This window comes from Ostrea edulis, chromosome 5, assembly GCF_947568905.1.
Source record: "Ostrea edulis chromosome 5, xbOstEdul1.1, whole genome shotgun sequence".
NCBI classification, from domain to species: Eukaryota; Metazoa; Mollusca; class Bivalvia; order Ostreida; family Ostreidae; genus Ostrea; species Ostrea edulis.
In genome coordinates, this window is record NC_079168.1 from 64,824,190 (window position 1) to 64,836,660 (window position 12,471).

The 12,471-nt window shown below is 36.0% G+C and overlaps 1 protein-coding gene across 2 annotated transcripts in view; it reads right to left on the reverse strand.

The window, feature by feature from the left end:
- LOC125652498 (QRFP-like peptide receptor) overlaps positions 1-11,901 on the reverse strand; it is a 55,325-nt gene extending 43,424 nt beyond the window's left edge. The window contains exon 1 of one of the 2 annotated variants that reach the window (XM_056165131.1): positions 11,012-11,901. In XM_056165131.1, coding sequence (XP_056021106.1) covers positions 11,012-11,520 — 509 coding nt within the window. In that variant the 5' untranslated portion in view covers positions 11,521-11,901. The remainder of the gene's footprint in view (positions 1-11,011) is intronic. The other variant, XM_048881726.2, reaches the window with a different exon arrangement.
- Between the last annotated feature and the right edge of the window lie 570 nt (positions 11,902-12,471).

Sequence of the window (12,471 nt, forward strand, 5' to 3'; positions counted from 1 at the left end):
TCTGAATTATTCATATCAATAGTCACTAGTACTAATGTGCTTTTTTGATATATTTAATTAACATATTTGGAAGTTTTGTTTTAAATTATTAATTGTTGATAAGTCTATTGTTCACATCAAGAATTCATTGATATTTCTTGATATCAATGGTTTATAGTCTTGGTATAAATAATTCGATTTCTTGATTTCCTAAAATATTGCAGAATTATGGATATAAAAATTTATACACGTTCCCCATTTGAAAAGTAAGCCGTATTTAAAATACCCTTTCAATATTTACATACTATTTTGTTTCGATAATATATCTAGTCAAAAGAATATTATTACAATATTCATAATTATGTTATGATATTAAGAATATCGAATATAATTCTTTAACGGTAATCGTTATGAAACATGAAATGAACCATTGCACATTACAAACGACCGTCAAGGATCTTAACGTTCTTATTTTGTGTAATTCAGTAAAAATGAATGCGCAGTCTAAAACAATTTCAGCGGAATCTAAATACATTTCAAGTGAATTCTGTATTACATTTTATATGAGCCTTTTAGCAACCAGAGGCTCGTAACACAAAGGGTACTTATAAGTGTCTAAGATCGTGCTTATTTAAGACCATAACTAGAAGCGTTCCGAGATTGAACAATTCAGGGGAAAAAACTGGGTGGTCGATAGAGCTGACTTAAAAACATCTTAAGTACATTATACATTTATCAATACAGAAGTGATAAATTGTCAACCCCCTCTTTGAAACATATTATATAGGATACGTTAGGCAATCGGTGGATATACTTACTTTGATAAAAATATTTTGAACCAGCTTTATCACCATGCAGGGACATGTTAGTTGTCATGGTTTCCTAGCATTTTTGGGGTTGAATTGACGGAGCTCTCAACCCTAAATGAACTTAATCTGGACATTCAAACGTTCGGGACGTGAAGGATTTCGAGCGTAAAGGATCCGGACCGATTTTAAGATACTTCTTAACAAACAATCGAGGTCTTAAATCTTATGGATGCAATATTTGACAATAAGGATAATCTAATCACGACAGGGACACACTCATGTCGAATTACACAAATCTTACACCTCCGTCAACAAGTATAACGGCAATTTGACGGAGAGTTGCTCGTTTATAAAACCATCATTTTGAAGAAGGTTTCCTTACAGAAATAATTATTTAAAATAATGGCATCTTCAGATCAAGGTTTTTTGGCTAAATACTCATTTATGACAGAGAACATATCAATCTTGTATGCATTTGGTGAGTAATTATAAGACGCCATGTTTCGCTTTTCTTTCAATGAGTAATGGAGACGGAGGCAGGATACAACGAGAGAATATTATCCTGGAGAATTCTTATTTTCATATTTATAAAAAAGACCAAATAAAAAGTTTCATGGATCACTTTCCAAATTACGCAAACTGAAGTAGCCCGCTATCATTTCTTATGTCCATTACTTTGACAATGCCGTTCTTTTTAGATCATTTTATATGGATATACATGGCAGATTGTATAAATCGTTACTGTAGGGGCGCGTTTATGTAGAATTCACATTATACAAAATGCTATTTAGGAAGAAGACATTATGAGACTGTATAAATGTTGTATGAATTTATGTTCAAGAAAATGTACTCCTGGTGTCGTCGTGACCTCTTGGTAGGTGGATTAATCGCAGGAAGCGTACTCGGCATCAGCTCTCAAATTGATTTTCGTTACTGATGTCAAGTTTGGTGACCATTTTTCCAACACGCAAAAGAAACCCATTAGTTATTGTCTTAAGAAACGGTCTTAATAATTGTAAGATAAAGGGGAAAAGAAAGATCCGACGTCAAATATTGAAGATTTGTTGCTTGGTCGTTAACATTTGAAATAAACCTCAAGGAAATCGTTTATTGTGGAAATGCCCGGTTTCTCTGTCGAGCACTTTGCGAAATTTTCAGGTTGTCACCCACCTCTACAAGACATTTGAACTTGTGACTCTTTGACTTCAGGCAGATATATAAAACAAAGGAATTAACTTTCTTTAGCATGTATTATTGCTTATTTTACTGGCTATTGTAAACCAGAAGTCTTCGTAGACACCGTAGCTCTCTTGGTCAATTGCTTTAATATCTAAATAATCTTCATTTGTACATATATGAAGTATCACTGAGATCAGACAAAAATTATGAAAAGAATGAGATTTTGAAATGATTCAACCGATTAGTCTATTTTTCGTAACAGTGATTAGTGCTATTCATTCAAATACAAAATGGATATATCTGGTGTGTCCAGGGGTCCGTGTTTGCCCAACTATCTATTTTGTATTGCTTGTAGGAGTTATGAGATTGATCACTGTTCGTTATCTTCACCTTGCATATACAGTATTATATGTCCCTATGGATTATGTAGGAACCTTTTGATTGGATAATAGATATACAGTTTTATATATCTCTATATATTATGTAGGAGTATTTTGATGGGATATACATGTATGGTATTATGTCTAGATAAGGGTACGTGATTTGGAGATTAATCTATTTATAGTATCCTTGGTCATTTTAGTGCATTGTATAAATTTTTTGTATTTGACCTTGTATGCATGTTGTGAATCCGACACTTTTAGATATCGGGTGTTGTTGGAACTTAGTGCTTTTATATATATATATATATATATATATATATATATGCTAAACAACAGTGTCCGTATATTTCGTCGAAACCAAAACTACATGTAGATAACCATATTATCCGCTCCAAACCATTATACATGTATGTTGTAAACTATAGTTAAGCATTAGCTTTAATCCCTGTAAAGGGTGCGTTTTGAGCGACTTAAAAAAAAAGCTTTTTAAGCTTCAATGACCATTTATACATGTATGCCGTAAATCAATTATGAAAGGAAACCACGTGACAATTCCTCACATCAACCATCCATAATCACAGGAAATCTACAATTCAGACATTTTTTTCCTTAACAGTAATTCGACATCTGAAACTCCCGGGAGCATTATGTACTAATATGGATGTAAACCGGAATGGATTACTCAAGAAGGAAATGCAGAATAAATTCATTATTTTTTGCACCATGAACAGAGGTACATTTGATTTATAGTGAACATGTTAATATGCCTGTATTCCAATTATTGGAGCGCTTTCCAATCATTAGAAGGTATGGGTATCTTTAATTGTATTGCTGCACGCTATGTATATATGTATCAAATAGAAATTGCAAACAACAATTCAGAGAGAGAGAGAGGGGGAGGAGAGGGAGAAAGAGAGAAGAGAGAGGGAGGAAATAGAAAAAGGAGATAGAGAAAGAGAGGAGACAGATGAGATATAAAGAGAGGAAACAGAGAGAGAGATGAGACAAAGGGGAGATAAAAACAGAGAAGACAGAGAGAGGCGATAAGGAAAGGAGATCAATAGAGAAAATAGAGAGAGGAGATGGAGAATGGAGATAGAGATGATAGAGAGGAGACAGAAAGAGAGGAGATAGGGAGTCGATAGAGAAAGGAGATAGAGAGAGGAGATAGAGAGAGGAAATTGAGAGAGAAGAGAGATAAAGAGGAGAGAGAGAGAGAGAGGAAATAGAAAGAGGGATAGAAAGAGAGGTGATAAGGAAAGGAGATAGAGAGAGAAAATAGAGAGGAGATAAAGATGAGAGAGGGGAGACAGAAAGAGAGGAGATAGAGAGTCCATAGAGAAAGGAGATAGAGAGAGGAAATTGAGAGAGAAGAGAGATAAAGAGGAGAGAGAGAGGAAATAGAAAGAGGGGATAGAAAGAGAGGTGATAAGGAAAGGAGATAGAGAGAGAAAATAGAGAGGAGATAAAGATGAGAGAGGGGAGACAGAAAGAGAGGAGAGAGAGAAAGATGATATAGAAAAAGGAGATAGAGAGGAGAGAGAGAGAAAGAGCTGAGATAGAGAGAGGAGAGATAGAAAAAGAGGAGATAGAGAGAGATAGAGGAAGAGGAGAAAGAGAGAGGGGAGAAAGAGAGGAGAGATAGGGGGAAATAGAGAGGGGATAGAGAAAGAGAGGAGAGGGGGAATAAAGGGGGAAATAGAAAGGGAATAGAGAAAGGGAATAAAGAAAGAGAGGAGAGGGGGAATAAAGGGGGAAATAGAAAGGGGATAGAGAAAGGGAATAAAGAAAGAGAGGAGAGGGGGAAATAGAAAGGGAATAGAGAAAGGGAATAAAGAAAGAGAGGAGAGGGGGAAATAGAAAGGGGATAGAGAAAGGGGATAAAGAAAGAGAGGAGAGGGGGAATAAAGGGGGAAATAGAGAAAGGGGATAGAGAAAGAGACGAGAGGGTGAATAAAGGGGGAAATAGAAAGGGGATAGAGAAAGGGGATAAAGAAAGAGAGGAGAGGAGGGAGAAAGGGGAAATAGAGAGGGGATAAAAAAAAAAGAGGAGGGGAGGGAGAAAGGGGGAAATAGAGAGGGGATAAAGAAAGAACGGAGGAAGGGAGAGTAATGATATCTACAGTCACTCCATTTCCCCCTTAATATTAATTGAAACTGAAGATTAATTTCTCATATACTTTCAACTTTTGGGAGGGGGGGGGGGGGGGGGATCACTGTGTATGAATACACTTAAGGAGGAATGCTACTAATGTGTGGTATGGAGAAGTGTTTTAAAAGGAGGAATACTATACAAGAGAAATTTCATTTGGATGGAAAATGGATGATATGTACAACAATATTTTGAAATCCAAAATTTTCAAATTTACTCTATTTAGTCAAAAAATGGAGTTTTAGTAGAAAACAATCTGAAAAAAATTAAAACCCCGGCTGGACTCGAACCCGCAATCTACGGTTTTTCCATCGTCGTGCTAACCTTCTGAGCTAGGCTATAATATTTGAAATGAATAGACAAATATTGCTGATATTTAGTTTTTCATGCATGTTTTAAAAGGAAGTCAGCCATTATGACGATGTAGAGTACCTCCTTAACCTGACCTACATGTAAGATCACCACGCGTGGGTTTATTGATAATATAAATAAGAAATGTCCGTCAGTTTCTTAAAGTACATGTATATGAAATGATACACCTCGAGCGAGACTATTTACACTGGCATGCATTTCTCAGAGCATTAATGAACTCAATTCAATATGCCACTGTAAAAAGACTTGAGGTATATTATTTCATACACACTGATAGACATTTCTTAATGGAAAGAGCTCCGATTCCACTGAAATCCATATCTGAATTATACTTATTTCTAAGCTGTATCTATAATTGATGCGTTACATAAAGTAAAATAATTGTCGCGCTCTCTAATTAATTAACCAAATAGTTACATTTCCAATGTTTTTGCTTTTGACATCTTTACAAATTGTAATGACGGGTATTTCTTTATAGACGGAATACAGCTGTAAATGATGCGTGTATGAATATAGAACTACTTGATAAATATAGCGACTGGGAACTCCGAGTTCATGAAGTATACCGGTGTAACATTAAATAGTGACCCCATTGAAAAACGACTTCAGGGGTGTCTGATCAATTTTCAATGATAAAAATTGACCCAAACCGTTAATTAACTACCCTCCCAAGCGTGAAACTGGCGGTACAACAGATGGCATTCCCCTGATCTGAACATAACAGATGCTGATTAACCATAGAGACCATGTCTGGTGGGGTCAAATTCCAACATTAAAAAATAACCCTCAATGTACAAAATGTTTTCTGTACAGTCCACATTTCGGACAATTGGTGGAGTCATATTTCAACATTGAAAAATGACCCCAAATATACACAATATTTTTCTGTAATCCATATCTCAGTCCGGTACATGTAGTAGGGGGTCATATTTCAACATTAAAAGACTGTCCCAAACATACAAAAAGTTTTCCGAACAGTCCATATTTAGGTCAAGTGGTGGGGGTCATATTTCAAAATTGAAAAATGACACCAAATAAGCAAAATGTTTCTGAAATACCGTGATCCCCACGTGTCGCTTGATGATCAAATTTGAACGGGACGAATTATTCATTTTCAGCATGGTTTAGGTCAGATAATTTATTCCCAAGTACGTCAAAGCCAAATAAATTTTTCATTTCAAATAGTGGTTTTGTCACCAACTTTATCAAGCATAAAAATGGTAAGGGAAAGTGGATTATGAATAGGACTCGCACATTCTGTTGTGTAATTATTAATAGACTCTAAGACTACACTGGGGGCAAATTAAGAATTAGGGTGGGGAATCGCGGGGGGTTGGGGGGGGGGGTTTACATGTGTTTCATTACTGTCTAGAATAATAAGTTGAGGAGGTATGGGATGCTCTCCCAGAAAATTTTTGAGAAATGAAGTACAAAATGATGCAATCATAAGACACTTTTAGGGGATTTTGACATTTTGATTATCATACCACAACATGAATTTCCAAATTCTGCCACACTCCCTTAACCCCCCCCCCTACCTCGTCAAAATCAAATTTTCTTCTACACAGAAACTTTTCAGAGTTCAACCAAGTACAACTTAGAGTGTGTCAACTCTGGGCTTTCTTTTTAAAATTAACGTTATATCCCTCCTTTAAGTTTACACTTACGTTTTGTTCCCCAAGTACCCACCATACAATTGAGTGTGTATGCTGTTCAGTACATCTTCCAGTTCTGAATCGCCTAACACTTGTAATTCAACATTCGTAAAAATCCGGATATCCGTTCTGTTTTTCATAAATAAATCATGATCACTATTCGTATTGTATTCTTGAATGGATAAAATGCATTAAAAAGAATTCACATGTCAATCATCAATCTACTCAGACTCAGCGGTTGTCGGAGAGTTTGCTCGATTTCTATATGGTCTTTATCCTTCCATCACGTTTTTCCAAAAAGAAATGATATCTGCTTTGTGCTCAGATATTTCTTTGAAAATAGATATTGACGGCAGACTAACAGCTCAAGTTTATGACAAACGGGATGATTTCAGCTTCTCCATCGTCAACTTCCCATATTTATGTAGCAATATTCCATTATCATCTGCAATGGGTGTTTATATATCTCAACTGATTCGATACGCAAGAGCTTGTTCTGCGTGTAGTCAGTTTTTAAATCGAGGCAGCCTACGGGCAAACAAGTTGATGTTACAGGGGTTTCAACAGTCTCGTTTAAATCGGCATTTTGCAAATTCTATGGTCGTTATAAATGATCTAGTTTGCCAACAACCTTTGGGTCAAATGCTGTCTGACGTGTTACATACCGATTGTTAGGCCGTTCTTGCCGCATGGAGTTTGACTACGGATTACTCCGTTTACCTTATCAAGATATAGGACTTACGGCGGGTGCGACCGGTCGACAGGGGATAATTACTCCTCCTAGGCACCTGATCCCACCTCTGGTATATCCAGGGGTCCGTGTTTTCCCAACTCTCTATTTTGTATTGCTTATAGGAGCTATGAGATTGATCACTGTTCGTTATCTTCACCTTTCATGCATAAGTGTTATCGATTTTTAATGCTCCTTTGATGCTGAACATTTCATCAACAGAAATTAATTTTTGAAAAAAGAAAAGAAAATTAACAAAATCTTTGCTTACGTAAGATTTCATTTTGATATACTCAGGACAACCTTTCAAGGAAGATAACGCGAGTTGGAGCAGAGGAGGTTGATGGAGGGGTACAGCTACCAATATTTGCTATTTTGGCTAATGAATAACTTTAAATGCTAAAATTCATGGGGATATCATGATTTCCTGTATTTCGTCATTCTATTTGTACATATTGCATTAAGTAATTTACGAGATGATTATTCAATTGCAATAGTACTTTCTGTTGCTCCTTCTCATAATGATTATCAAAATTAATTTTGGTTATTACCGCGTTTGGGAGTAATTATATTTGCCTAAATTTCACCCTCTTCACCTCTATTGTATATTCCTGTTTCTCTTTCGAGCAAAGGATTTTTTACTATCTCATACATGTACATATGAATTTAAATAATGAGTTAAAAATTTCTTTACTTGGACAGTGTAATGCCCTTGTTCTTATCTTGATAAAATTATAACCCATAGAAGATTCAACTCCAAGGGAAGAGAGACGAAGGAAAAGAGTCAAAAGACAGAGTCAATTCATTTTAGTGATTAAATTTCTTTTGCCTGGTAAACATTTATTCTCTCTCTCTCTCTCTCTCTCTCTCTCTCTCTCTCTCTCTCTCTCTCTCTGACATTTACATTATGTATGTAACCTTTAAGTAGCCTTTAAAAATGACTCCCATTTCTGGGGTCGTTTTTCAACGGGGTCACTATTTCTGTTACACCGGCGTGATGAGCGCTGCAGTCCATACCATTTTGTATTTTCAAAAATGAAATTAATTTCGTAAATAAACAATATAAATTCCCAATTGTAATAAAAAATGGTTGATTGATTTGGAGATATATTTTGTCTAATTTTTTTAGGCTACGCTTTAATTGAATTCATGTTATCTCCAATGGATTTGGAGGAGAATTAAATTAGAGCAAGAGATTTTTGATTAATCTATAAAGGGCAATAACTCAGATTCAAAGCTCTCTCTAAATTGAATTATTGCTTTTGAACAATCATCCAAAGATAGCTCTAACGGAATTCTTAAAATCAGCTCCATACAGTTTAATCAGATTCAAATGAAGGTGCCAAGTCAGCTGAGCAAACCTTCCATGCATTTCATTGAATGGACAGTCCGTCAGGACATCGCTACAGCACTTTGGACTAATATAATAAATTATCTTAGAGTCGACCTATAAACTATGAAGTGTTGGTCCCATATTCATATAAACACACAAAAATAACAAAAATTCTTATGCTCCTTTACCTTTTCTATACATAATTCCCCAATTTACAAAAAACGTTTCCAATAATTCTTTGTATTGAGTATTTATAGAATTTGTTTTTTTCAACTTTTCCTTAACCTCCAACTTGATTAATGGCAAATGTGTTCATCTTGGATGCTTCATTACATATAACATAAACGCCAGGGTCCAACACGCACCGGCCCCGGGAAGCTGTATGTACGATACTTTCAACTTCAATTGATAATTTCCGGGAATTCGCATCAACTACATAACATGGCTGTCAGCTGTACAACTGTTTCACGTGTTCCAATATTACGCCTCATGAACATTTTGATCCGCCGTTTTGTCTTTGATTGACGAATCTGCGAGTTTGATGGCATCGTTCTACCGGGGGGCAATTCTGCTTTAAACAAAAAGCTCATTACCACTTCAAAGGTATTTTAAGCTTAATGATTGTACTTCGAAGAGATATTAACTTCTGTCTACAATGATACTGATTCGTAGACACGTGTTGCATTATAATTTGCTTTTGGAATTGCTAATTTGCTTTTGGGATTAATGCTTTACTGAGTTTCTATCCGTATGACGACCTCTTCCGTGGACACACAGTCAATGACTCGATGAGATATCGGAGACAGCCATCCTTTCCCCTTCTGATACGTGTCTGTAATCTGTGGTCTTATCATTCTCAATATTTCCTTCTTCTCTGTGTCCATTTGCTACACGATAACATTCTAAATATTCCTTTCATTTTAAGACTACAGCAGATGAAAAGAAAATTGGTTTTTTCTGTCAAATTAAAAAGTCGTTCAAACGAATACATGCTGTAGTAGCGTTTATTATGAATTCTTGTAGTAAACAAAGTATCGATGGGTTTTTTTCGTATCAACGCATTTCAATATTTTTCTGTTGTAAATAAAAGTATCATTGTTTTTTTCTGTAGTATATCAGAGTTTCAATGTTTTTCTGTAGTAAATCAGAGCTTCAATGTTTTTACTATTCAAAGTAAATCAACATTTTTTAATTGTAAATAAAATTATCAATGTTTTACTGTAGTAAATCAAAGTATCAAATATCACGAACGTCCCTCAAAATATCAATGACGTTTTACTCAGATAAGTCAATGTATCAAAGAAGTTTTTTTTTTAGTAAATCAAAGTTCCAAAGTTTTTACTATGCGTTGTATTTAACTGTAAAGGTAACTTTAATAAACTTTAGCTTACTATCGAATATTTTGTTGAGGTTTGTTAAATCGGTACTATTCACTACGAAATTAATTATCCGGATGGAACCCCAAACCCCCAGCAATTTGATTTGTTATCCTATTTTCAGATTCTTGATATAAATCGGTTAAAGATGTATCCTTGTGTCTGAGCATGAATCACAGGAATTTTATCAGAGATTATCATTCGTCATGTATAAATCAAAATGAGAATCCTTAAAGTTAACGCTTAGATAAGAGATAAGTACACTGCATACACTTTTTGTAAATTAAATTTATATCCGATATAAAACAGAGGACTGTTTTCCTACTGTGACCACACACACATTGTTGTGTCTGTTTTACCAGTTTGCGAATACCCAGTCGTGGAAAGGGTCAGGTTCTAAAACCCTGTGAAATCCCTCACTGCGTCTAAGCGTGCTCCCAAATCTTCGGATATTAGTGTCAAACTGTTCATTACGTAGGCATCGGGCGGAGATGATGAAATTAAACAATTCTTCTGAGAAATCATTACTACACAGAAATTCTCTCAACTCTCGCACATAATAACCATCGAAATATAAAGAGTGACTGATGGTTTCATGTAGGAAAGTATATATCTGAGGCAACTGTTTACCTCTCTAACCGGTTAAATACGCTGTGCATGTTTTAACTTTCAGCTGTACGAGGAGTAATTTGCCAACATTTATAGTTCCTCCTTACGAATTTCAAAAGGTCCGATTGACGAATAAAACTTTAACGATTACAATTTTATCGCATTTGCGCCACTTCTTTCAAAACAAGTAGATGATATATAAGCAAAAGTACATTGTAAAAACATGTGTATCAAAGCCGGTCACATCCAAGAGGTATATACTTTCTTTAAATGTGGTCAGATAAAAAGAAAAATAACTCGATCAAAAACCTCTCTCATTCGACTTGAAATATGCTGTGGATGATGATTGTTTTTTGGCAATTTTTGATGTGCATGTATACGATCAAGTGATCATCAATTTATATTGTGAATGATAATAAAATAGTACACTGTACCTTTCCATGGAGATGGCCACCAGGGTAAGAACACTAGCGAAAACAAACACAGGTTGAAAGTACGACATAAATGAGCAGAGTCCGTCACTCCGAAATATGTTCCAGCGGCAGGGCGCCGTGAACTCCAGCAATTTGAGGGGAGTGACGATGGCGGACACCAGTAGGTCCGACACGGCCAAGTTCACAATGTAGTAGTTAGTCACGGTGTGCATGTGATTGTTCTTCCATACCGTCCAGATCACTAGCATGTTTCCACAGATCGCCAGAACGATGACAACGACGTAAATAACGATGAGAGTTGCCAAAATCGCGGGAATTTGAGTTAAGTCCTTGTAGTAGCCTTCAGGTAAAGGACAGCCATATTCGTCCAATCTATTCTCGGACGAAAGTTGGCTTAGCAAGTTAGAAATATTATCTTCAGAATTATTAAATAAATATGAAATATTCACCTCTTTGTAGGATAGCAAATTGTTTGCCACGTTAGTCTGATAGTGTTCGTCGTGGGCCATCTTAATCTAATTTCATTACGAAATGGCACAAAATAGCATGTCACTTAGTGAAGGCCCCAGACTACTTCTTAAGCTGCTAGTCACGGCCAGAGAGCATATCATAATACCGAACTGAAATCAGGAGTTGTAGTAAATCACGGTTAAGCATCTTGGAGGTGAGCGATACATAAGCTTGTCGGAATACATGGTGGTCGATACCAAGTGATTCACCTGCAAACTAGTATCTGATCTCAAAACGCTAGCCATTTATATATGGCCGTTTTAAATGCATGTGTGCGCAGTCACAGGGCCCAGTTAACGGAGTAAAATATTCCCACCTTAAACGCTTGTATTGGAAGTCACATGATCTTCTTATGCTAGATGTCAATTTTTTTACGCTCATTTGCGTAATACATGTAGATTGCTATTGCGGATTTAAAGCCCCCCCCCCTCCCCCCTTCCAAGGCTGAAGACTGAGCAAAAAAAATCTCATTTTATTTTTGTATTATTTGATGCTCTATGAAAATACTCTAAAATCGACAAATATCTCTGTATTTCTCTGATAAGAGTAAAACTCTTTATCAGTCCGGTGTACACGGTTACGTCCTCAGTAATAAACAAGGATCAAACTCAACAAAGCTGAAAAATCACAAATGAAAGCATATGGAATTCAAAACTGATAATGGGGTGGGTAGAAGGGGAGGCTAAGGCACGGTAATATTACAGCGACCTATGTTATTTGTAACGAACTTCGCACTGCTCAAAAATGATCAGTAGTAGTATATCACTAAACGCGAAAGCGCTCGTGTATGAGGTCAGAAACCTACGAAATGTATTTACGGAAAGGAACGAAAAATGACGATTTGTAAAAATGTACCATCGCAACAACATCAAAACGAAAATGGAGGGGTCAAACATGTACACTTAGCAAACTTGATACTATATGCAAACGCTGAAATATTTTAATCGATT